Source organism: Littorina saxatilis, linkage group LG1 (assembly GCF_037325665.1).
Source record: "Littorina saxatilis isolate snail1 linkage group LG1, US_GU_Lsax_2.0, whole genome shotgun sequence".
NCBI classification, from domain to species: Eukaryota; Metazoa; Mollusca; class Gastropoda; order Littorinimorpha; family Littorinidae; genus Littorina; species Littorina saxatilis.
Genome location: NC_090245.1, coordinates 73,465,162 through 73,489,050, shown reverse-complemented (window position 1 = coordinate 73,489,050; position 23,889 = coordinate 73,465,162). Strand labels below are relative to the sequence as shown.

Genomic DNA, 23,889 nt, shown 5'->3' with positions numbered 1-23,889 from the left:
TTTAAAGGATGAAATTCCGCATTTTCTCCTTAAAAAAAAAACGTTCAAAATATTTGAGTAGCAAGAGAGTATTTGCAGTGAACATTGTCAGTTGAAAAATGGCGAATGCAAGGTATCGGATTTTTAATGTGTTGGATGTTTTGTGGCAGGTTGAGTGCAAAAAAGCAGAGCCTCGCGGTGCAGGTGGCCGTGGCGGCGGTGGTGCCGGTCGTGGTGGTGGTCGTGGCGGCGGTGCAGGTGGTGGCTTTGGGGGTGGACCCCAGGGCTGGGGGGGCGGCGGTGGTCCCCAGCAAGGCAACTGGAACCAGGGCAGCGGAGGCTGGAACCAGGACTACAACCAGCAGGGCTGGGGCGGTCAGCAGGGCTGGAACCAGGGTGGCTATTCCAATGGCTGGCAGGGTGAGGCTCCCAGATTCTTCTCTTGTGCAGAGAACATCTTTTGGGTGTGGTGTCAATTCACATATATAGTACTCTCCATTTTCAAAACCACCATTTTTCTGTGTGGCCAGAATCCAATCTGAAAAAGTGATTAGATTATGCAGTCCCCCGCGGGTTAGGGGGAAGAATTTACCCGATGCTCCCCAGCATGTCGTAAGAGGCGACTAACGGATTCTGTTTCTCCTTTTACCCTTAAGTGTTTCTTGTATAGAATTTAGTCTTCTTCTTCTCCTTCTGCGTTCGTGGGCTGAAACTCCCACGTACACTCATGTTTTTGCACGAGTGGAATTGTACGTGTATGACCGTTTTTACCCTGCCATTTAGGCAGCCATACGCCGCTTTCGGAGGAAGCATGCTGGGTATTTTCGTGTTTCTATAACCCACCGAACTCTGACATGGATTACAGGATCTTTTCTGTGCGCACTTGGTCTTGTGCTTGCGTGTACACACGAAGGGGGTTAAGTCACTAGCAGGTCTGCACATAAGTTGACCTGGGAGATCGGAAACATCTCCACTCTTAACCCACCAGGCGGCAGCGACCGGGATTCGAACTCACGACCTCCCGATTAGGAGGCCGACGTCTTACCACCACGCCACAACGCCCGTCGAATATAGTCAATGTTTGTAAAGATTTTAGTCAAGCAGTATGTAAGAAATGTTAAGTCCTTTGTACTGGAAACTTGCATTCTCCCAGTAAGGTCATATATTGTACTACGTTGCAAGCCCTTGGAGCAATTTTTCGATTAGTGCTTTTGTGAACAAGAAACAATTAACAAGTGGCTCTATCCCATCTCCCCCCTTTCCCCGTCGCGATATAACCTTCGTGGTTGAAAACGACGTTAAACACCAAATAAAGAAAGAAAGATTATGCAGACCTGGGAACCCATATGATTTCATCATATTTTGTACGCAGAATTGTCTAGAAGACGATCAGTATCGTAAGTGCGGAAAAAACATGAACAATTCCTTTACTTTTTTTCTTCACATGCGCATTTCGAAGCCGATCCAGTATTTTGACTCGTGATTGCAGTTTGTGTCAGTGAACATTGAAAGAAGCATTTGTGGTAAATATATTGGTAAACTTAATAAACGGTGCAACGGTGTGGAGTACCCTCTGAATATATACACAAAGTTTGTTTGAGAATACTCCAAGTGAAAAACGGGGGTTCCCAGGTCTGATAATGTTATTGCCGGTTGTGTTTGTTTTAGTTAACTTCTTTTAGAGTATGCAAAAAATAGTAACCTTTGTCTGAAATACTGGCAACTTTTTTTTTGTCCAATTGAGTAGCCTAGGAGGAGTTCTTAGGTACGGTTTTCTTCTTTGTGAGCAATTTTCCATAGTGAAATTTTGTAGTGTAGAATTTGCAGTTTAAATTTAGCTGCTACATGGTCTTTTAAGCTTCACATAGACTGACGTTTTGACGTTCATGCTTTCGGCACCTCTAAAAATAAGTTTTGAGACTAACGAAAGTGCTGTTCTTTGCCATGATTGTTGTGTTGCTCTTGGGAGAATGAATCCGATCTGATATTAGCTAGTCTGTGCTGAAAGGTGGTTGATGATTATACCAGGAATGGGTGGCATGCCGCCGGGACCGCAATGCTATGGCATGGATATGGGGGCTGCCCCCCTCCCAGTTGCTGCCCCCAGCATGTCTGGTAGTGAGCCTCCAGCCAGACCCAATATGGCCAGTGGGGATGGAGGCAGTACTAAAATTGACGGTCGTCCAGCTGCCCCGCCCACATTCTCAGCAGGTCTTGTTCTTAGGAAGAAGTCAGTTCAGAGCCTCACATTGCTTGCAGGATTTTAGACATTGTCATGGTGCCTGTGATGGGGCAGTTGTAGGAATATTAAATCTATGAAGCAACTTGAAGCTCTGCAGTGAAATACTTCTTGCCACTTTCTTTTTCCCTGAAGTCTTGCTTGAGGCGCTGTTGCTCCATTTGATTTGCAGTTGCCTTTTGTGTTCTTTGTTTGGAGGCTGAGCACTCTTCTTTGTTTCTTGGTGCTTTACTATTTTGCAGTTTCTGTTGATGGTTGTTTCCCTCTGTTCTTTTACACTTATGGTTTCAAAAGCCTCGAAAGTTTAGGGTCTCCAGTATTTTTTTAAATGTTGTGTATGGTTAGACCTTGAATTCATAACTTTGTTCTGTGAAAGAATTCAACGGCAGGTTTCATTCAGGTTGAAAGTATTGTGTTCACTTTTGAACTGTAACAGGTTTAGCAGATGCCTGTTTCTAAAAATGTATGGGGTTATGCTTGGCATGATAAAGGTATTTCCGATTTTGGTATGTATCATAGTTTTTATATTCAGTTGCTTTTGGCACTTTCAAGTTGAGCACGAGCATTCAATGGATACTGGCAGCTTCCAGGGACTGCTGTTGCTGGTTGAGTCTGCTTACATTTCTGCTGCAATTGGTTTTAAAAAGCCTTGTTTAGAAGAAAAAAATTCTTCAGACTTTGATGGGGGAATCGGTTCTGGAATTTAAATATCTTAAAATTGATGCTTTGACGTGTGTAAGGACGGATTCATGACATGTGATGCTCTTGGTCACTCCCCCTATAGCTTGTCTGCCATGTGAGCATTCACTGTACATAAGTGTTCAGGAAGTAAGGCGCTGAAATCCCATGCCTTCTTAATCAGGAGGCATGGGCTCCATGACACTTCTGGGCTTCGAGTTGACAGAAAGGTGTGGAGTTGGTTGACAGCATGCAGCTGTTTTACAGATCAAGGAGGGCCAGATTGGATGGGACATGGTGCGGAAGGTGCCTCAAGGAATGTGGTCAGAAATGCAAAGGGTTTTACTGAGCCCACAGTGTTCATTACTCTGTAAGAAGCTGGAATCCTTGTGTGGTGCAAGAACAGGGTTTGCATGTTGATTAATAAGTGTAATTTTTTTGTCTCCAGGTCAAGGTGGTGGTCAGCAGGGCTACGGTGGTTATGGCAACTACCAGCAAGGTGAAAGTACGTGTCCCAACATTATAGTAATGAATAATTTCTCCCTTCACTCTTTCTTTTTACATTTATTCAAAACTGTTTGAACATAGAGGGGGAATCGAGACGAGGGTCGTGGTGTCTGTGAGTAGAACGATTCAGAGTAAACTACTGGACCGATCTTTATGAAATTTTACATGATAGTTCCTGGGTATGATATCCCCAGACGTTTTTTTCATTTTTGACTCGCATGCGAAGCAAAAGTGAGTATGTACTCACCCGAGTCGTCCGTCCGTCCGGAAAACTTTAACGTTGGATATTTCTTGGACACTATTCAGTCTATCAGTACCAAATTTGGCAAGATGGTGTATGATGACAAGGCCCCAAAAAACATACATAGCATCTTGACCTTGCTTCAAGGTCAAGGTCGCAGGGGCCATAAATGTTGCCTAAAAACAGCTATTTTTCACATTTTCTCTGAAGTTTTTGAGATTGAATACCTCACCTATATATGATATATAGGGCAAAGTAAGCCCCATCTTTTGATACCAGTTTGGTTTACCTTGCTTCAAGGTCAAGGTCACAGGAGCTCTTCAAAGTTGGATTGTATACATATTTTGAAGTGACTTTGACCCTGAACTATGGAAGATAACTGTTTCAAACTTAAAAATTATGTGGGGCACATGTTATGCTTTCATCATGAGACACATTTGGTCACATATGATCAAGGTCAAGGTCACTTTGACCCTTATGAAATGTGACCAAAATAAGGTAGTGAACCACTAAAAGTGACCATATCTCATGGTAGAAAGAGCCAATATGCACCATTGTACTTCCTATGTCTTGAATTAACAGCTTTGTGTTGCATGACCTTGGATGACCTTGACCTTGGGTCAAGGTCACATGTATTTTGGTAGGAAAAATGTGTAAAGCATGTGAGTCGTATGGGCTTTGCCCTTCTTGTTTCGATAAATGTCTTTGATGACGTCATATCCGGCTTTTTGTAAAAGTTGACGCAGCACTGTCACACCCTCATTTTTCAATCAAATTGATTGAAATTTTTGTAAAGCAATCTTCGAGGAAGGCCGGACTTCAGTATTGCATTTCAGCTTGGTGGCTTAAAAATTAATTAATGACTTTGGTCATTAAAAATCCGAAAAATGTAATACATTTATTTAATATAAAACGATCCAAATTTACGTTCATCTTATTCTACACTATTTCCTGATTCCAAAAACATATAAATATGTTATATTTGGATTAATAACAATCTCTGAAAATTAAAAATATAAAAATTATGATCAAAATTAAATTTCCGAAACCGATTTAAAAACAATTTCATCTTATTCCTTGTCGGTTCCTGATTCCGAAAACATATAAATATATGTTTGGATTAGAAACACGCTCGGAAAGTTAAAAACGAAGAGAGGCACAGAAAAGCGTGCACGCTATGCAGCACAGCGAAACCACTACCGCGCTTAAGAGGCTCGTCAGTTTCACTCCGTTTTGCACAAGCGGCGGACTACGGTCATCAGACCTGGGAACCCATATGATTTCGCCGTATTTTGTACGCATGATTGTCGAGAATACGGTCAGTGGGAAAAAAATACGACGAGAAAAATTCCTAGACTACTTTTTTTCACAAGCTCATCCTGAAGCCGATCCAGTATTTTGACACATGATTACGTCACTATATTAGCCGCCGTCGAGAAAAAAAAAATCGGATCGTGTCAATCAATCACAGTATTTGGCGAAATCGGCTCCGACAATAAACAAGTGAAACAAAGAAGAAAAGTGAAAAAGTTAGAAGAAAAATATCACACACACACAATTTGTAACCAACACACAAATGTAGTCCCGCCCGGAATAAGCTTTTTTGGGGTGATTTACGACTTTGGTGCACATTTCGAACAGACGAAAACACAACATGGCGGCTCTCGCTCCTCTAACTATCTCGAGACACAAAAAAAGAAATCACGCGCGCGCGAGATCCTGATACATCCGGTGTTTCTCTGTACGCTTGTCACGACGACTTGTTGACAAACGAAGATTCGCGAAAGAAAGAGAAAAGCGCAGAGTCTTGAGTGGAGAGCTAATAAAGTACCGGTAATCACTAATCGAGCGAAATGAAAATCCGGGGCGACTTCCATTAGGTGCATGCTATTCAAGTTTAGGTAACGTTTTAGCCGCATCTTTTTGTAAGCCGCAATGCGACTGTGTCAAATACGGTACAGTTTTTGCCAGTAAAAATTGAAAAAAGCATTCGTTTTAAATGTATAGGTAAACTTCATTAACGGTGTGACAGACACGCATGAGGCATGTTTTAATCGTGGAGTACGCTCATTTTTTTGAAAATACAGTTTGTTTGAGAATACTCAAGAGTGCTAAACAGGGGTTCCCAGGTCTGGGTCATTGTGAAAAAAATGCTGTGCGTTCAGTTTCATTCTGTGAGTTCCACAGCTTGACTAAATGTAGTAATTTCGCCTTACGCGACTTGTTTTTTCTTTAGGTAAATATCGTCATGGAATTTTGGCGTAACTTGATTCTTTGGGTTTTGTGCTAAAGCTAAATAAATCATTCTCCTTTGGCAATATTCTCTAAAATACAATGGAAAATACACGATTTAACATTCTTTTATCATTCTATACATACCAGGTATAAATATGAAGACTTTCATGATAAAAATCAGTTTTGGCCTTCTGCTTAAAAGTGTCAAAATTCCATGACATCAATATGTGCATCTTTCCAACAAGGTTTTTTTTCCTTCTCCATTGAGGTCCGTGTTCAATATTTTGTTGCAGAACAACTTAGTTGAGCTACAATTTTTACAATCAAAATTTCAAATGGTTTGTTGTATTGGATGACTTGTGTATAGACAGCACATTGCCTCAACATCTGTGTAATACAAAGAAATCTGGTATAAGTTGTTCGTCCTTTGTTTTCAGGTGGATATGCTGGCCAGCAAGGTCAGGCTGACCCCAGCCAAGCAGGTGGCAACTATGGATATGGTAAGGGGTTGTTGGGGCTTGTGTGTATGTGTGTGCACATGTCAACCAGACAAAAACTTTCTTCTTAAAGTGCTTTCATTGAAAACACAACCAACATTTTCTCTGCTTACCAATTGTCACAGTTGTCTGTGCTCCGTTTTAAGAGCAATTGCTATGCGGTTACGCCAAACCAAGGATTGCTATGCTTAAGCAAATAATCAGAAGTATGCTAACAGTTCCCTCTTGACTCCAGGGCTGAGGTCAACAAGAAAGTTGCCACCCGCAGTGTTGGATTGGTTGAAACTGAGATGTTTTGATTTCAACGAATCAGAACCCGCAATTTGTTCTCGGCTGTTTGGGTGGCACTCATTTTCGGTTTGAGCACCTCAGCCCGGGTACTCATTTCTGCCTTCCACTACGTGTTACGGTCATAAAACATAGTCTGTACTGAAAGGTGCTACTCATTTCTGCCTTCCACTACGTGTTACGGTCATAAAACATAGTCTGTACTGAAAGGTGCTACTGCAGATACTCTCTAAAGGGCAATTTATGTTCCTGCATTATCAGGAAACTTTTGTGAAAATGTCTTCTGGTGCAAGATGGCATAAATGCGGATGTGGCAATACATTTTAGAAAATGCTACTCGAGCACTATTTGCTACGCTGAAAATTTCCCCCCAAAATTCAAATTGCTACTCTTGAGGCTTCACAGGGGTTGGCAGGTCTGGTTATAGAGGTTCTTTAGTAGTAGTCAATTGTGTGCACTGATATCTATATTGTCTATTACTATGCTCAGATAATGTGGCATGGTTTATTTATATTGGCAAATAAAATGTTGGGCTAGCGCTGAATGATTAGCTCCACTCCCTGTAAGCTGGGAGTAACGGTTACACAGTAGATATGCCCCCACATTTACCCTGTGGTACTGTTGCAGGTGGTGGCTACGGAGACAGTCAACAGAGCGGCTATGGAGCGCAACAAGGTGGCTACGGAGCTCAGCAGGGTGGCTATGGAAGCCAGCAGAGTGGTTACGGAGGCGCGGCCAACGGGGGAGGTGCTGCCAGTCCCCCAGCCATTGGTGGGGGTTACCAGCAGCGACAAGCACCTGGCAACACAGGGGGCGGCGGTGCAGGCAGAGGAGGCAGCTCACAGAACTTCCACCCATACAGCCGATAAGCTGCCACTTCACCGTCACTGTGATGGCAATGTGTACTCTCTGTGGATGCTGTGGAAGAAGAGACTTTCTGCGGTGCGGCGTTGTTTTGCTCAGTGGTGTTTTTTTGGTTTTTTTTAGGATCGATTTTAATTAGGAAAGGGAAGGGTGTTGTGGTTTTTTATTACGTGTCACTGATGAGGTTTTGTCTACATGCAGATGCTGCAGACAGCCTGCATGATTTTAATAATTGTAACACACTCAGGGCAGAAGTTTGGCAGACTTTGTTTAGAACTTTGATCTAACAATGAGATTTAGATCCATTATTGTATGTTCAGTTTAATTTATTTTTATTCAAAAGTTGGATCACGGTTGCGCGGATTTCTCAAGTTGGAACGTTTTAAAATGTTGCTGCACGCAGGAGTTTGAGTTGAACTCTAAAGACTTTATAGATTGTTTGACCAAGTCATTTCATTATTCACATTCATTACAGTAAATGTTTTCAATTGCTTTACCAGCATGGTGTGTGTTCATGCGAGTTCCACAGTGCGTTATTACATGTAGAAGCCTGAGTTGACCATGTAGCTGGCTTAGGTTTGGGGCAAAGGGTTAATACATTGGGGGAAAACTTAAGGCAGCTGTTTCCAGTGCACGAGTCATTTCAGTATTGTCACTGAAAACATGTCTCACTGTTCATTTGTAGATGTTAATATGTTGTAAAAGTGTGCAGCAGTGAAACTGAAATAGATGTTATGAGCTTTTGTCAGTATTCATCACATAACCTTTGCTTGGACGACACATTCATTTCCAGTCTTTTGTGGGGAAAATCCAAACTTGAACTGTTGTCTTCGGAGGAAATAAAGGAAAGACTTTTTATTTATTTGTAGTGTTCATTGAGGGTGTGCGATAAAGCATGTGTGAGTGTGTATGCTATTTTTATGGAGTCTTGACTGCTAATACTAAATACATGTATTTGAGACAGGTCTCAAGAATGGGCAGTTAAAAAAAAAAGGTAGGCATGACAAAACTAACAAGTCGCGTAAGGCGAAATTACTACATTTAGTGAAGCTGTGGAACTCACAGAATGAAACTGAACGCACTGCATTTTTTTTTACAATGACCATAGTCCGCTGCTTGTGCAAAACGGAGTGAAACTGACGAGCCTGTTTAGCACGGTAGTGGTTTCGCTGTGCTGCATAGCGTGCACGCTTTTCTGTGCCTCTCTTCGTTTTAACTTTCTGAGCGTGTTTTTAATCCAAACATATATCTATATGTTTTTGGAATCAGGAACCGACAAGGAATCGGATTAAATTGTTTTTAAATCGATTTCGGAAATTTAAATTTGATCATAATTTTTATATATTTAAATTTCAGAGCTTGTTTTTAATCCATATATAACATATGTATATGTTTTGGGAATCAGAAAATGATGAAGAATAAGATGAAATTGTTTTTGAATCATTTAATAAAAAAAATAATTTTAATTACAAGTTTCTGATTTTTGACTCACATGCGAAGCAAAAGTGAGTCTATGTACTCACCCGAGTCGTCCGTCCGTCCGTCCGTCCGGAAAACTTTAACGTTGGATATTTCTTGGACACTATTCCAGACCTGTTTACCCTCCCGGATTGTCCGGAATTATTACGGATTTGGGGTCTAAATTCCGGTATTACGGAATACTACCGAAAATTCCGGAAATTCCGGTCGAGAGAACCTTTTTCGTGCGTGAAAATTCGAAGTCGAAATTGTGGTAGTCACCAGGACTGTGATTTCAAGGCTGGCCGAAACAGCCTTTTCTGTGCATGTGCACAGCAAGGTATTTGTCGGATTCCGCGGATTTGAGATCGACATTGGTCCGAAGGGTAATATAGGGCCGATCTCTGTGGGGACGAAATGCCAACCAAAAAAGCGAAAGTTGTACAGAAATATCGGCAAAACTATTAAGTCAAGTGGCGGTGTCTGGTGAAGTTTAAGAAGAGCGAACCACATTTATTTTGGTGATCAACTTGAGATCAGTGCAACAACAAAGCTAGTCAGTTACGAGTCACGTCGCGGCACGTGTCCCGAGGTTAGACGGAGCATTAGTTTTAACAAAATCCAGTACACAAATGAACATGGAAACAAACAAAAACACGAAATTATGTTTGGCAAAACATGAGCCTGCTTCGCATCGAGTTTATTTGACCTAGGTCTCTACTTCCACAGAATCTCTCAGACCTGCGAACCGATCTCTCACTACGGTCAGTCGCACCAGAGACATAGATGTAGGTCTATGGTCGCGCTCATCAGTTACTTGGCTGTTGCCGAAATTCAAGTCTTTCTGAGCCTAAAACTGATCTCCATTAATATTTCTCCAATATAGCAAAGATCACAGTTCTTTGAATCGAAAAACTTTCAACAAAATGTTTAAATGAAATAAACGAATCGGTCCTCTAAAATTAAAGGTAGCTTCTGGAGTGAGTTATTATGACTGGTTTTAATGCAGGATGTCTGATGTGACGGAATGTAAGGTGGTTTTGTTCACACATGCATCTTCAAGTGACTGTAAATAGTCCAAGGGCAGAGGGGTGGGGGTGGGGGGATGTTACAGGGGTTCCGGACCCCTCCACCCCCCCTTGCTGTCAAAAAAGCAAAAAAACAAAACAAAAATTCAGTCTGGGAAAAAAACTAGACATTTTCTGTCTGTGAAATTGTTGTTGTTGTCGGGAGCAGATATCAATGAAGATAAATTGCCATTATTTAATACTAACTTTAAAAGAAATAATGAGTGGCTGCTGACACCAATTTATCATGTTTAAAATCAAGGATAAGCTACAAATTGTTAATTAAATAGCTAAAACTCTTCAGCCAGACCCCCCCAACCCCTGGACCCCAGGTTGTACCCCCCCCCACCCCTCTAGCTCTCTTGCTCCGCCCCTGAATACTGTGGTGTTTTTTTGTTTAGATAAAGTAAACTTGTCTTAGTTAACTTGCATATTATATATCAGGTGTCGTGTGTTTGTGTGTGTGTCATCGAGCTTCTGTGTGTGTAGTACAATACTGTTAAACATGGTTATCAATTTTGTACTTGTTTTGCATGGTAGCGCGCGTTCAAACGTGTCGTTTAATCGTTTTCGAGCTGGTTTATGGTTGATAAAAAAGATTACTCAAAGATGCCTCATATTACGGAAAAGTACCAGCTGCATTCCTGATTTTCATTTGGGGGGGTAAACAGGTCTGCTATTCAGTCTATCAGTACCAAATTTGGCAAGATGGTGTATGATGACAAGGCCCCAAAAAACATACATAGCATCTTGACCTTGCTTCAAGGTCAAGGTCGCAGGGGCCATAAATGTTGCCTAAAAAACAGCTATTTTTGAGTCACTTGAGAAAAAGTGACTATGTAATCGGTCAGTGTTAGTCTGTCCGGCCGGCCGGCCGTCCGTAGACACCACCTTAACGTTGGACTTTTCTCGGAAACTATCAAAGCGATCCGGCTCATATTTTGTTTAGTCGTGACCTCCAATGACCTCTACACTTTAACGATGGTTTTGTTGACCTTTGACCTTTTTCAAGGTCACAGGTCAGCGTCAAAGGAAAAATTAGACATTTTATATCTTTGACAAAGTTCATCGGATGTGATTGAAACTTTGTAGGATTATTCTTTACATCAAAGTATTTACATCTGTAGCCTTTTACGAACGTTATCAGAAAAACAAGGGAGATAACTAGCCTTTTCTGTTCGGCAACACACAACTTAACGTTGGGCTTTTCTCGGAAACTATAAAAGTGACCGGGCTCAAATTTTATGTGAACGTGACTCCCAGTGACCTCTACACTTTGACGTCTGCTTTGGTGACCTTTGACCTTTTTCAAGGTCACAGGTATGTCTTGAAGAAAAAAAATTGAAATATCATATCTCTGAAACTATTCATCGGATTTGATTCAAACTTTATAGGATTATTCTTTACATCAAATTATTTACATCTGTATTGTGTTGTGAATAGCAATTTCTTCCTGTCCATCTGATGCCTCATATAATATTCAGAACTGCGAAAGTGACTCGATCGAGCGTTTGCTCTTCTTGTTTTCCCATTTTCTCTGAAGTTTTTGAGATTCAATACCTCACCTATATATGATATATAGGGCAAAGTAAGCCCCATCTTTTGATACCAGTTTGGTTTACCTTGCTTCAAGGTCAAGGTCACAGGAGCTCTTCAAAGTTGGATTGTATACATATTTTGAAGTGACCTTGACCCTGAACTATGGAAGATAACTGTTTCAAACTTAAAAATTATGTGGGGCACATGTTATGCTTTCATCATGAGACACATTCGGTCACATATGATCAAGGTCAAGGTCACTTTGACCCTTATGAAATGTGACCAAAATAAGGTAGTGAACCACTAAAAGTGACCATATCTCATGGTAGAAAGAGCCAATAAGCACCATTGTACTTCCTATGTCTTGAATTAACAGCTTTGTGTTGCATGACCTTGGATGACCTTGACCTTGGGTCAAGGTCACATGTATTTTGGTAGGAAAAATGTGTAAAGCATGTGAGTCGTATGGGCTTTGCCCTTCTTGTTAATGACCAAACTCACTCATTAGTTTTTAAGCCACCAAGCTGAAATGCAATACCAAACCCCGGCCTTCGTCGATATGACATCAAAACTATTTATCTAAAAAAAGAAAAAACCGTCCGGGGATATCATACCCAGGAACTCATGTCAAATTTTATAAAGATCGGTCCAGTAGTTTGGTCTGAATCGCTCTACACACACACACACATACACCACGACCCTCGTCTCGATTCCCCCTCTATGTTAAAACATTTAGTCAAAACTTGGACTAAATGTTAAAACAGAAAGGTAACTCCTGGAAAATAGGCAGTTACGAACAAAAGAGGGAAAGACGTCGCGCTTTCACCTTGTGCAGCAACTCTGTTCGAACGTGTCTTTGGCGTTGATTTTGGTGTCAAGTACTGACCTACGATTAGAGAGCAGACATCAGCCGTGAACTGCACCTCGATTTTGAAGAATGCATGGCCTTTTTTTTAATGAATATTTAATACGCAAAAACTCATCATTAAGACTTGAAAAATAGAGTGCCGTCTGCCTGCTGATACCATTTCTTGGTGGTTCTATTGTTAATCTTGCCGTCCTGATCACTAAAATTAGCGCCAGAGGGTGCGAATCACTCCAAAATGCAGATGAAACACACCAACCTGGCTACTTGGGAGCCATTTTGAGTGATATCGGTTATCTATTTTTCGGTCAAATGCTCATGAAATGTATGAACAAATTTTCACAACAATGTCCATCCAGTGCATTTATAAACTATGAATAACAGTGGGTTCTTTCATACACAAGGTCGGGGAAAGCCATATGGAGCATAATGCAGAATTGTTCATAACTCTAAAGTACAATCTTTTTCGAAAACTAATCTTTTTTAAAGACTTGCAGCAATTTTCAACATTATAAATCTAGAAAACGAAAAACGTTAAGAAATTTGGGGCACAAAACGGTGTTCATGATCACGAATCATTGTATGAAACTTTCTTTTATGAAGTGTATGCATTTTTCTTGTACTGGGCATGTGCCCTGTTTTAATCGGACACTTTTTGTGGTGCACTACCCAGGGCCTAGCATTGTAAGCTGTCCGGCGTACTTTACGCCGAAATAACATCTCCAATACGCGGAACTCGATTTGGTGTACGCCGAAATGCAAAAACCTGTTATTCCCAAACAGTAAACCCAAACAGTCCCAGCTTTCGTTTTGTGCGCCGTTCGGTTCAATTCTCAATCGGTTTGACAGTTTGCTTGAGCACGCACTTCCTCTGGCATCGCGCGAGCATGCTTTGTGCCGGTGTTTTGTGGCTCTAGACTTGAAATAATGTCTCGAAGCGACATTGTTGAACGTGGTCAGCCATTCAGTGACAAAGAATTCAGGTAATCCTGGAAGTGGGAATGGCAGTTTTAGGCCAAATAACACAAGATTGTCCGTTTTCTTGTTTTCTGTCTTGTGTTTTGCTTGTTGGTGAAGGCATAATTTAGTTGCTCAATCTTCTTTGGGGGGGTCATTTTAGGTAAAATATCTTCAAAGCCCCCGGAACCCCCACCAGGGGCAGACCCCACTGGGGGCCTCCTGCGGCCCCCGCCTTTGTAAGCTGAACTCACTTTTTCCAATGCTAGGCCCTGCACTACCAGTGTTTAAAAAAAAAGCGCAACGGCCATACTTTTTGAGTCACTTGAGAAAAAGTGACTCTATGTAATCGGTCAGTGTTAGTCTGTCCGGCCGGCCGTCCGTAGACACCACCTTAACGTTGGACTTTTCTCGGAAACTATCAAAGCGATCGGGCTCATATTTTGTTTAGTCGTGACCTCCAATGACCTCTACACTTAAACGATGGTTTCTTTGACCTTTTTCAAGGTCACAGGTCAGCGTCAAAGGAAAAATTAGACATTTTATATCTTTGACAAAGTTCATCGGATGTGATTGAAACTTTGTAGGATTATTCTTTACATCAAAGTATTTACATCTGTAGCCTTTTACGAACGTTATCAGAAAAACAAGGGAGATAACTAGCCTTTTCTGTTCGGCAACACACAACTTAACGTTGGGCTTTTCTCGGAAACTATAAAAGTGACCGGGCTCAAATTTTATGTGAACGTGACTCATTGTGTTGTGAATAGCAATTTCTTCCTGTCCATCTGATGCCTCATATAATATTCAGAACTGCGAAAGTGACTCGATCGAGCGTTTGCTCTTCTTGTTCTTTATTTATATGAATTTCAACTGCAAAACCATTGTTTTAGAGTGCAGATTAAAAAAAATCAGTGTATGAAGAATTTGAAAAAAAATGCCCACATTAGGCAGAAGAAATTAATTCGGCAACATTTTCTCACTCAACTGATAGCTGGGCTGTACTGTGGAGTATGTGCCCAAATTGGATGGTTTACGAGGTGATGTACACAAAAAGATGAATGACAAGAAAATGGGTGTTTTTTAGCAAACAAATTTAATCAATTGATTATACATCCGAGTATCGCAGAATTGCTTAAAAAACATACTTCAAAGAAGATGCCAAAACAAATTGACAAAATCAAAGAAACCTCAAAAACTAGTTTACATTGCAATGTGTTAAAAGATCAAGTGTGTTTATGACTACCTTGGGGTGTTTAAAAAAAAAGCCGAGAACACTGCACATAATCTGTAATTCTGTGCAGGGAAGGCAGCCTTGAAGCTGTGGTCTATTAGGGCTAAAAATCATGTACAGAATTCTGTACAGCAAACGCTACCCGAAACCCCACCTATACGGCGTGTATGACCTTGAGAGCTTCAGTCAACGCTTGAATTTTGCAGGGATAACATCCGGTTTGCCCTCTCAAGACTGATCATATGTTATCTTCAGGAGAGATCAAGGGAAAAAATAAACGCCCGGGCGAGGATTCAAACTTTCGACCTCGAGATTTCGTGACTGATGTCCTAACCACTAGGCTACTGCGCCAATTGAGAAATAAAAGTTAAAACATTGATATGAATTCATTTTATATTATTCTTGAAGCAGCATGATTAATATCTCTATCCGTCCACTGTTCAGAAGTGAATACATGTATAACTATTTCTTTGATGTCTCGTTTTCAACTGCACAGAACTTTGGAGGGATTCAATTACAGTTCTTCTCATTTTTCTTGCATGTTGTAAATAGAGAGATCGCAACTATCACATGGCGAGCATGGCGGTGTAAACGTGGACTGCGATTCCGTGAAACATGTTAACAAATAAAGGCAACTTTGAGCGGCAATTTTTAAGTTTTTGCAACGCATTAGAATGATATTAAAATTTTTTCTATCTTTGACAACACTGGTGGAGTGGCCTAGCGGTTAAGACATCGGCCCCAAAATTTCGAGGCGTTTATTTTTTCTGCTCGATCCTTCTCTACGAGTATGCTCAGCTCTGAGAGAACAAACCGGATGTTACCACTGCAACATTCAAGCGTTGACTGAAGCTCTCTAGGTCATACACGCCTATAGTTGGGGTTTGGGATAGCGTTAGCTGTACAGAATTCTGTACAAGATGTGAACATGCCCTATCTTTTCAACCTCGTAGCCCCGGATAGTCGTAAATAGACCACAGCTTTAAGGCACACACCAGGAACCGTATTTAAGTGTAGTGAGAAATTTGAAGTAGCATTAGTGGCCATCACCTTTTTAGCTAATGGGTTCTAAATTTTTGATTGTAAATGTAATGTTACCAAGTTGGAATGTCTTTAGCTATCAAGTTAGCGTTTTCTTGGCCTGCATGGGTTTTGGTTAACCTATGGTTTTACTTACTTGCTGCAACATGGTTTTACAAGTATTAGTGAAACAAACATGCAGTACATTCTGTGAGTTCCACAGATTCACTAAATTTAATAATTTCGCTTTACGAGATTTTTTTCTCTTGTACAGTTTGTTCACAGCAGACGGGAAGTTACCAGCGCAAAAGCCAAGCGTGGAGTGACTAGTCAAGGCCGGGCGAGTAGTAAAGGTCGACTTCACAGTGCAAAATTCATTATAGGATTCTCAGCCCATTTTTTCAAACACTCACCCATCAAAGAGTCATAAATAAACTTGATCTTTAATCTATATGATATGCCACACTATTGTGATTGCAGTATTCCTGGGTAGTAGACATAATTGATTTGGTAGCGTCACTGCTAGATGAAACTGAAATTAATTAGCACCAGTTTTTAACATAAGTCATGAACGTTTGAAAGTTTCGGGGCGATAATTCCAAAAGAATTAATAGCTTATCTTTGACCTTCACAGTTATTAATCATGAACTCGACTTCTACAGAACAACACATTGATACTATGTTCACTTGAGCTGTGTCCTGCATAGATTGAACAAATAACCCCAGCATATGTCTTGAGCAGTCCTTATGAATGAAAAAACAATGCAGATAATCAAGCCATAATTGTATGTAAAAAAAATATCCATAGCGCGCAAGGTCACTGGTATGATCTTGTAACAGTACTTTCGAAGACAGCCAGTTGTGTGTGAGCCATTGCATGTTTGCTAACTGTTCCCTACAAACTTAATCAAGGCTTCTTGACTGCGACAGGTTCTCTGAAAATGTACCTGACAGTCAAATGTCATTCTCATTACAGTGTAACAAGTCCACATGCAATTATTCAGAATGTACCCGACAGTCAAATGTCATTCTCATTACAGTGTTACAAGTCCACATGCAATTATTCAGACTTGTTTACATCTTGCTGAGAGCAAGTGGTTTCTTGTAGAACTGGATGCCTTCCTGAGCGGTGATTGTCATAACAGCTCCATTGCACTGTTCATCCTCCACCAACTGAATGAAGCCAGCCACCACTGCAGGAATCCTAAAGAAGCACACACAAAAACAAACAAGTCGCGTAAGGCGAAATTACTACATTTAGTCAAGCTGTGGAACTCACATAATGAAACTGCACTGCATTTTTTCTCAATGACCGTAGTCCGCCGCTCGTACAAACGGCAGTGAAATTGACGAGCCTGTTTAGCGCGGTTGCGCTGTGCTGCATAGCACGCTTTTCTGTACCTCTCTTCGCTTTAACTTTCTGAGCGTGTTTTTAATCCAAACATATATCTATATGATTTTGGAATCAGGAACCGACAAGGAATAAGATGAAATAGTTTTTAAATCGATTTCGTAAATTTAATTTTAATCATAATTTTTATATTTGTAATTTTCAGAGCTTGTTTTTAATTCGAATATAACATATTTATATGTTTTTGGAATCAGAAAATGATCAAAAATAAGATGAACGTAATTTTTTGTTGTTTTATAAAAGAATAATTTTAATTACAATTTTCGGATTTTTAATGAGCAATGTCATTAATTAATTTTTAAGCCTCCAAGCTGAAATGCAATACCAAAGTCCGGCCTTCGTCGAAGATTGCTTAGCCAAAATTTCAATCAATTTTATTGAAAAATGAGGGTGTGACAGTGCCGCCGCAACTTTTACAAAAAGCCGGATATGACGTCATCAAAGACGTTTATCCAAAAAAAACTTCTGGGGATATCATATCCAGGAACTCTCATGTAAAATTTCATAAAGATCGGTCCAGTAGTTTACTCTGAATCGCTCTACACACACAGACACACACACACACACACACATACACCACGACCCTCGTCTCGATTCCCCCTCTATGTTAAAACATTTAGTCAAAACTTGACTAAATGTACAAATACAAATTGTTACGAGTGACTGAAAACTCAAAAGTCATGTTCCAAAGGAATAGCTGTCATAGATACTGACGACCAAGCATTGATGATTATTGAGATTGAGAAATAATTTTTCAAGAAATTGCAAGTGTGAGAAAGAGTTTAATATTTTAAATGAACTGAAATTGACTGGGTATTTACACAAACATCAGGAGAAAAAAAACCTGCCAGGACTTCACTCAGTATGACTGAACTCTGAGCGGTCCCATCAAACATTTGTTAGGAACACCTGGTCTAGCTTCACCGTGCTCAATCTCTTCTGCAATATAAAACATAATATTTTGCTTCCATAATCAAAAATTAGCTAGTGAAGCCTCCTTCATTTAAGACTGTACGTATATATTAAATGCCGTTAAAACCATTATCACAGTAGTTACATACTCATTTATCCCAATCATTTGGGTAATCTTTTCAGCATCAACAGGGTACAGGGTACCCATAGGGTTGAGGATGTCCGTGGCAGTAAATGCAGGGCACAGGCATGCAAAGCGAAGACCCATCTTTTTCACGTAAGGGTTATACTGAAATATCAACAATGTGAGTCTCAATAAGTGTTCAGTCCTACTCCTAGAGTTTTTTTTGTCTCAGAAAAAAAAGAGATACAGGCGCTTGTGAGGGCAACACGCACACATACATCCCTACCCTCGTCTCGATTACCAGTCTTTGTCAAAACCTGACTAAATGTAAAAAGAGGGAAGAAAGAACAAAATTTGCTGACTATACTCCAGAACATATAGAGTGAATACAGTGGAACCCCCATTTTAAGACCCCCCAATTTAAAACTTCCTCCCTATTAAGACATGTTTTCTTCGACTTTCTATTCATAACCTCTGTAAATTTACCCCCATTTTTTTTAGACCAGATTTTTGTCACCTTTTTGCAGGTCTTAAAAGGGGGGTTCCACTGTAATAGACTGTACTTCTTTCTCAGAACGTACACACACACACACGCACATCACTTGTACATGTTCTGTCTATTGCATACTTACCGACCATGACCGAGTGAAGCCAGCCACACCAAATTTGGTTCCAGTGTAGGCAGGTGTAAAGAACGCTCTGGGTGTGATACCTGGCAAGTGAAGATGATACAGGTACACAAGGTGCAAACAAGTGGACGATCCATCACACCATAATGGTTCAATGATCCAGATGAATAGTTCCTTTAAAAATTTAAACGAGGAAGTGGATGCACACGACAAACTGTTTACAGATACATATTTATGTTATTGCTAGCATTTCTCTATTCTTCTGGCTTTTTCTTTCCTTTCCAAACTACAAAAATGTTCAGCACGGACATGCAAATACAAGTCCTCAAACAAAAACAACAGAGTACCGTACTTTTCGGACTAAAAGGCGCTGCCGTGTATAGGGCACACCCCCTACTTTTAAAAATAAAACTGAAAAAATCCTAGAATAAGGCGATGCCATGGATAAGGCGATGGTGGTGTGCATAAAACGAAAGCACCATGACGTACTCCCAGTGAATTCATCAATATTCTTCGCCGCTGCCATCTCCTTTGCCTTCAATCGAACTTGAACGGTTGAAACGCCTTGACCATCGGCCCTTTGAAGATTAACCCAGTCCTCCAACTCTGCCTCAAGCTCTGGCCAGCGTGCACCTTTTCCGCGGAAAGCCTTGCGTGACTTTTTACTTCCCAACAGCTGATCTCTCTGTTTACGCCATTTGCGAACCATAGATTCGTTCAGGCCTAGTTCGAAAGCTGCCTTTCGGTTGCTCTCCAGTCGTATTGCGTGTCGTATGAAGCTCTCTTCGTTTTTGGCATTTTGACAGTGGCAAAGTCGAAGTGCAAGTTGAAGTGTCAAGATATCGACTGTCGTGTTTCAACGCAACTATTGTTCAGGTAATTTTTTCGGCGATCAACATTGCTTGAATTGTGTTCACTTAAATGGTTGTTAGTTGCTCATTGATTTCAAGTTCACAGTGCTCGTAAAACCTATTTTATCCGAGAATAAGGCGACGTCGTGTATAAGGCAACCCCACGATTTTAATGTGAAAAAAAAAAGTATCGCCTTATAGTCCAAAAAGTACGGTAAACTTCTTTTTAATCTTACCCTTCTCCTCTGTAACTTTTGTTTGTTTGTATACCAGAACACTTCTATTCAAAAGATAGTAATAGATGATTTTTTGAAATAACTCAGTAGTGATTTCATGGTTAGTGTATAGCGAGGGGCGTGAAGGAACCACATGCATGACTGTTTCCACATATGTTTCCGAGACAGACCCCTCTCTAGTGATTGACCCCTACAATATTTGTGCAAGGTTTTGCAAGAAAAGCTAGGTCACTCTCCCAAAACCCATACAATACTGAGTTATTTTTGGAATTCGTCTATTAGGGTGCATAAAACAATGTCAAAGAAAGAAAAAATAGTAAAAATAAAAATATATTGCAGTCATCCCTGTCAAAAACACAAGTACAGTATGTAAATGCCTTTACCTGCAGTTGAAGCCACATTGATGATAATTCCACCCTGTCCCCCTTTCTCCTTGCTCATCACATCCACAGCCATGTTGGTTCCCATTATCACACCTGTCTGAATCAAACATCTATATAATTATAGGTGTTGCCTCAGCTATAGGTTTGTTATGGTCAGAAATATGGTTGTTACATTTAGCCGTAAGGGTTGTGAACGAGTGAATACCCTTGCTTTTAAAGAGACAAATCAATCCACAAGCCAGTCACTATAGCGTGGGGGGTGTCTGAAACATGTGGACAAGGAGCATGTGTAGATTGTTTGTCTCACTTAAAGCAAGGGTATTAACTGATTTCATGGTTAGTGTATAGCGAGGGGCGTGAAGGAACCACGTGCATGTTTCCACATGTTTCCGAAACAGACCCCTCTCTAGTGATTGACCCCTACAATATTTGTACAAGGTTTTGCAAGAAAAGCTAGGTCACTCTCCCAAAACCCATACCAACCTGACTGAGTTATTTCCGAACATCTTCTATTGTGCTGTCTTTTTCTTGGTGGGTAAAAAAGATCTCTTTTGTTCCTTAACAATCATGTGAAGAAATACTCAAGTAATCTCACTAACATACAATAGACAGGTTTCCTTCCTCTCACATTCAGACATTTTTCTTCCCCCAAAAGAGCTAAAGATTCACAACTTCAAAACTACAGAGCATTGTAGTAAAAGCACAAAATCAGAACGTCATTCTTCATACAGTAGAACCCCCCTTTTAAGACTCCCCCCCCCCCCCCTCTTTTAAGGCTGTTTTCTCAGACTTTCTTTTTATAACCTCTGTAAATTTACCCCCATTTTAAGACTCGATCCTCCTTTATAAGACCTGATTTTTTTTAAGTATTCGAGGTCTTATAAGGGGTGTTCTACTGTACCAGATTGATGTCGACCATGCGAGCTGGATTGTGCTCGTCCATGATCCCTGCGTTGTTGATCATGATGTCCAGCTGTCCGTACTCAGACAGCAGTTTGGTGAAGGTTGCTGAAACACAGGCACATGCAGGGCTGATTTCACGCCCCAAGCATAAAAACTGTTTGACACTTTAAAAAGGAGATTCCTATAAATTATTAGCAAAAACAAATATGCCTGTAATACGAGGGGGAAACTAATTAAGTCACTACTTTGCCTTTTTCATTACATCAAAGACCAGTTTTGGGAAGACTTGTGACAACACACATTTCTTGATTCTGTGCAACTGTTTTCATTCAATGCGATCAAATGTCCGGTAAGGGTGATGGGTCTCCTGCCAGCAGTGTTGACCTTTTGCGAAGAGATTTCCGAGCTATGATGAATTATGGTTTCTGCCAGGGAAACTCTTTTCAAGTGTGTTTTTTAAGTTTAAAATATTGTTTTGGAAATCTATCTCCACCGAAAGCCACTGTTTTCAGGTACGGAAAGTTCATTACTGGTGCGTGGACGTTAAAAAACGTTGACCGTTGTGGTCGAATGGCAACAATCGTTACCACAGAAAATGTCTCTAGGGTAGAGAACTTGATTGAGAAGGACCCCAAAAAATGATATACACTGAAATACATGATAGAATGAAGATTAAGTCGGGAAGTCTCACTTGTAGTTTTCACGGCTAATGTGGTTTAATGAAACTTTGTGACCGTTGGGTTCCCCATAACCTTAGTGAAGAGCAATAGCGGGGTAGGGTGGACTGTGGCGACCATAAAATTGCTATGAACATTTGATGGAAGAAGGTTTTGTCGCGTTTGGGACATGGTCACAGAAGACCAAACATGGGAAAACCAATAGGACCCAAAGATGAAGCAACAGTTGGTGGTGTGGGTCTTCCTAGATGAGAACCCACCTAAAAAATTCAAAAGAAACTGAAGTGCTTCCAAACAAATGATAGTGTATTTCTTTGCAAAATCCGGCCACGTTGCCACCATATCACTTGAGGAGAGACAACCGATAACTGCTGACTGGTATGTCAGCCACTGCGTGCCTAATTTCTTTCTGGTATGTTGCACACGACGTCTAGCCGCCAATGATGTTCAGCTTGTCACCTACCTACCATATTCACACGCCTTAGACCCCTGTGACGGGTTTTTGTTCCCTTCCGCCAAGAGGCAGTTGAAGGGATCGAAAGCTGTTCCAGAACACCAAAGATGCCTGAGCATTCCCGAGGGTGTTAATTTTGACATACCCCAGTCAGAGTGTTGGGGTGTCATGGACAGTTGGTTTAAGAGGATGGTACAATGTGAACAAGCTGAGGAGGGTTTCTTCCAAAACCTGGAGTAGGCAGATTGGCTGTAAGTGTTGTAGAAAACCCAGGTTGCAAAACATAATGAGTGGCCCTCTTAGGTACCTGACATGGCTTAATTGTTTCAAAGCACTATAATATTCAAACAAAGATTTCCTGGTTCTCATCATGACAACTTCAAGGGCTGTGACAGTCCCCCCCCCCCCCCCCCCCCCAAGGAAATATTCTTTATCCAGCCTAAATTTTAAAACTGAATAAGTCGTACATTCTTACTTTGCAATTCACTGACTGAAGAAACGTCACACTTGACAAAGAGGGCCCTGTCCTTTCCATATTCCTGCTGAAATTCTGTAGTTGTGGCTTCTCCTAGTGGGCTCTGTACATCTGCCAGGCAAACCTACAGCAAAAGGAAACATGATACAGTGGAACCCGATTTAAGACATCGCCATTTTACTCATATATTTTTCATAAATACAAAACAGATAAGACTGCTTGCGTTGCAAAATCCACAATTAAAAAAACAAAAATCGTGAGTTACTGAAATGTTATATTTTTGACAAAATCAAAAAATTGAAAAATTCAAATGTGAATGTTTCAATTGTTTTGTCAAAAATGAAACTTTCTTCTTACTATAACCTTTCGTTTTGGGGGATTCTAGTTTTCTACATTCGTCTCAGTTTTTGTGTTTAGAACACTATAGTAGATCTACCTGTATACTTTTTCAGTATCTGAGCACAGGCGGAAGGTATCGTCCACTGGACTACTACTATCACAGAAAGACTTTCTGTGATAGTAGTAGTCCAGTGGACGATACCTTCCGCCTGTGATCTGAGCAGCTTTGAAAAGTGCTAATGAAAAGACGGGGTAATTTAGAATCATGACTCGATCCACACTCAGCGGAACGTTCACATTTGCAGCTGCTGGTTTTGTTACACAACTCAAAAATTAATGTTCCAGGGTGAAATTTTACATTTAGAGAGAACAATATAAAGGGCCTTTAGGTATCTTTGTTCAAACGTGTACATTTAATTAGCATCTATATTGGCCCCCATGGGCACAGAGTGTAGCATTATTAACTAATGGATTCTCGTGTGTGTGTGCGTGTGTGTGCGTGTGTGTAGGTTTGGTTTCTGTTTCTGAAAATGAAATGAAAAATGAAATGGTTTCTGTTTGCCAATGTCACTCTGTGTGCACAGGTTTTTCCTTCTTTTACCTTAGCACCTCTCTTCAGTAGTGCTTCAGAGAAAGCTTTGCCCAAGCCCTGTGCTGCACCGGTAACGAGTGCCACTTTTCCCGATAAAGACATTCTAGATGTATTTCTCAGTGTATAAGCTGCAAGAATCAACAGTCCTCAAGGAAATTCGAAAGTGGACAAAGTCCACAGTAGTTCTCAAATTGCAGCGTATCGAGAACTGTTTTAGCTAGATTTAGTTTTTATT

The 23,889-nt window shown here is 40.6% G+C and overlaps 2 protein-coding genes across 3 annotated transcripts in view; one reads left to right on the top strand and one right to left on the bottom strand.

Moving 5' to 3' along the window:
- Nucleotides 1-8,386, top strand: part of LOC138978412 (heterogeneous nuclear ribonucleoprotein A0-like) — a 35,246-nt gene extending 26,860 nt beyond the window's left edge. Inside the window, exons 8-11 of one of the 2 annotated variants that reach the window (XM_070351154.1) lie at nt 150-399; nt 3,345-3,401; nt 6,317-6,379; nt 7,292-8,386. In XM_070351154.1, coding sequence (XP_070207255.1) covers nt 150-399; nt 3,345-3,401; nt 6,317-6,379; nt 7,292-7,533 — 612 coding nt within the window. In that variant the 3' untranslated portion in view covers nt 7,534-8,386. The remainder of the gene's footprint in view (nt 1-149; nt 400-3,344; nt 3,402-6,316; nt 6,380-7,291) is intronic. The other variant, XM_070351160.1, reaches the window with a different exon arrangement.
- A 6,105-nt stretch (nt 8,387-14,491) lies between these two features.
- LOC138978433 (15-hydroxyprostaglandin dehydrogenase [NAD(+)]-like) lies at nt 14,492-23,885 on the bottom strand. The gene is made up of 7 exons (XM_070351178.1): nt 23,664-23,885; nt 22,724-22,847; nt 21,116-21,222; nt 20,215-20,311; nt 18,748-18,827; nt 18,141-18,280; nt 14,492-16,872 (listed from the first exon to the last, which is right to left on the bottom strand). Exons 1-7 carry the CDS (start codon nt 23,754-23,756, stop codon nt 16,743-16,745), a joined length of 771 nt encoding a protein of 256 aa, XP_070207279.1. The 5' UTR covers nt 23,757-23,885; the 3' UTR covers nt 14,492-16,742.
- Nucleotides 23,886-23,889: the final 4 nt, after the last annotated feature.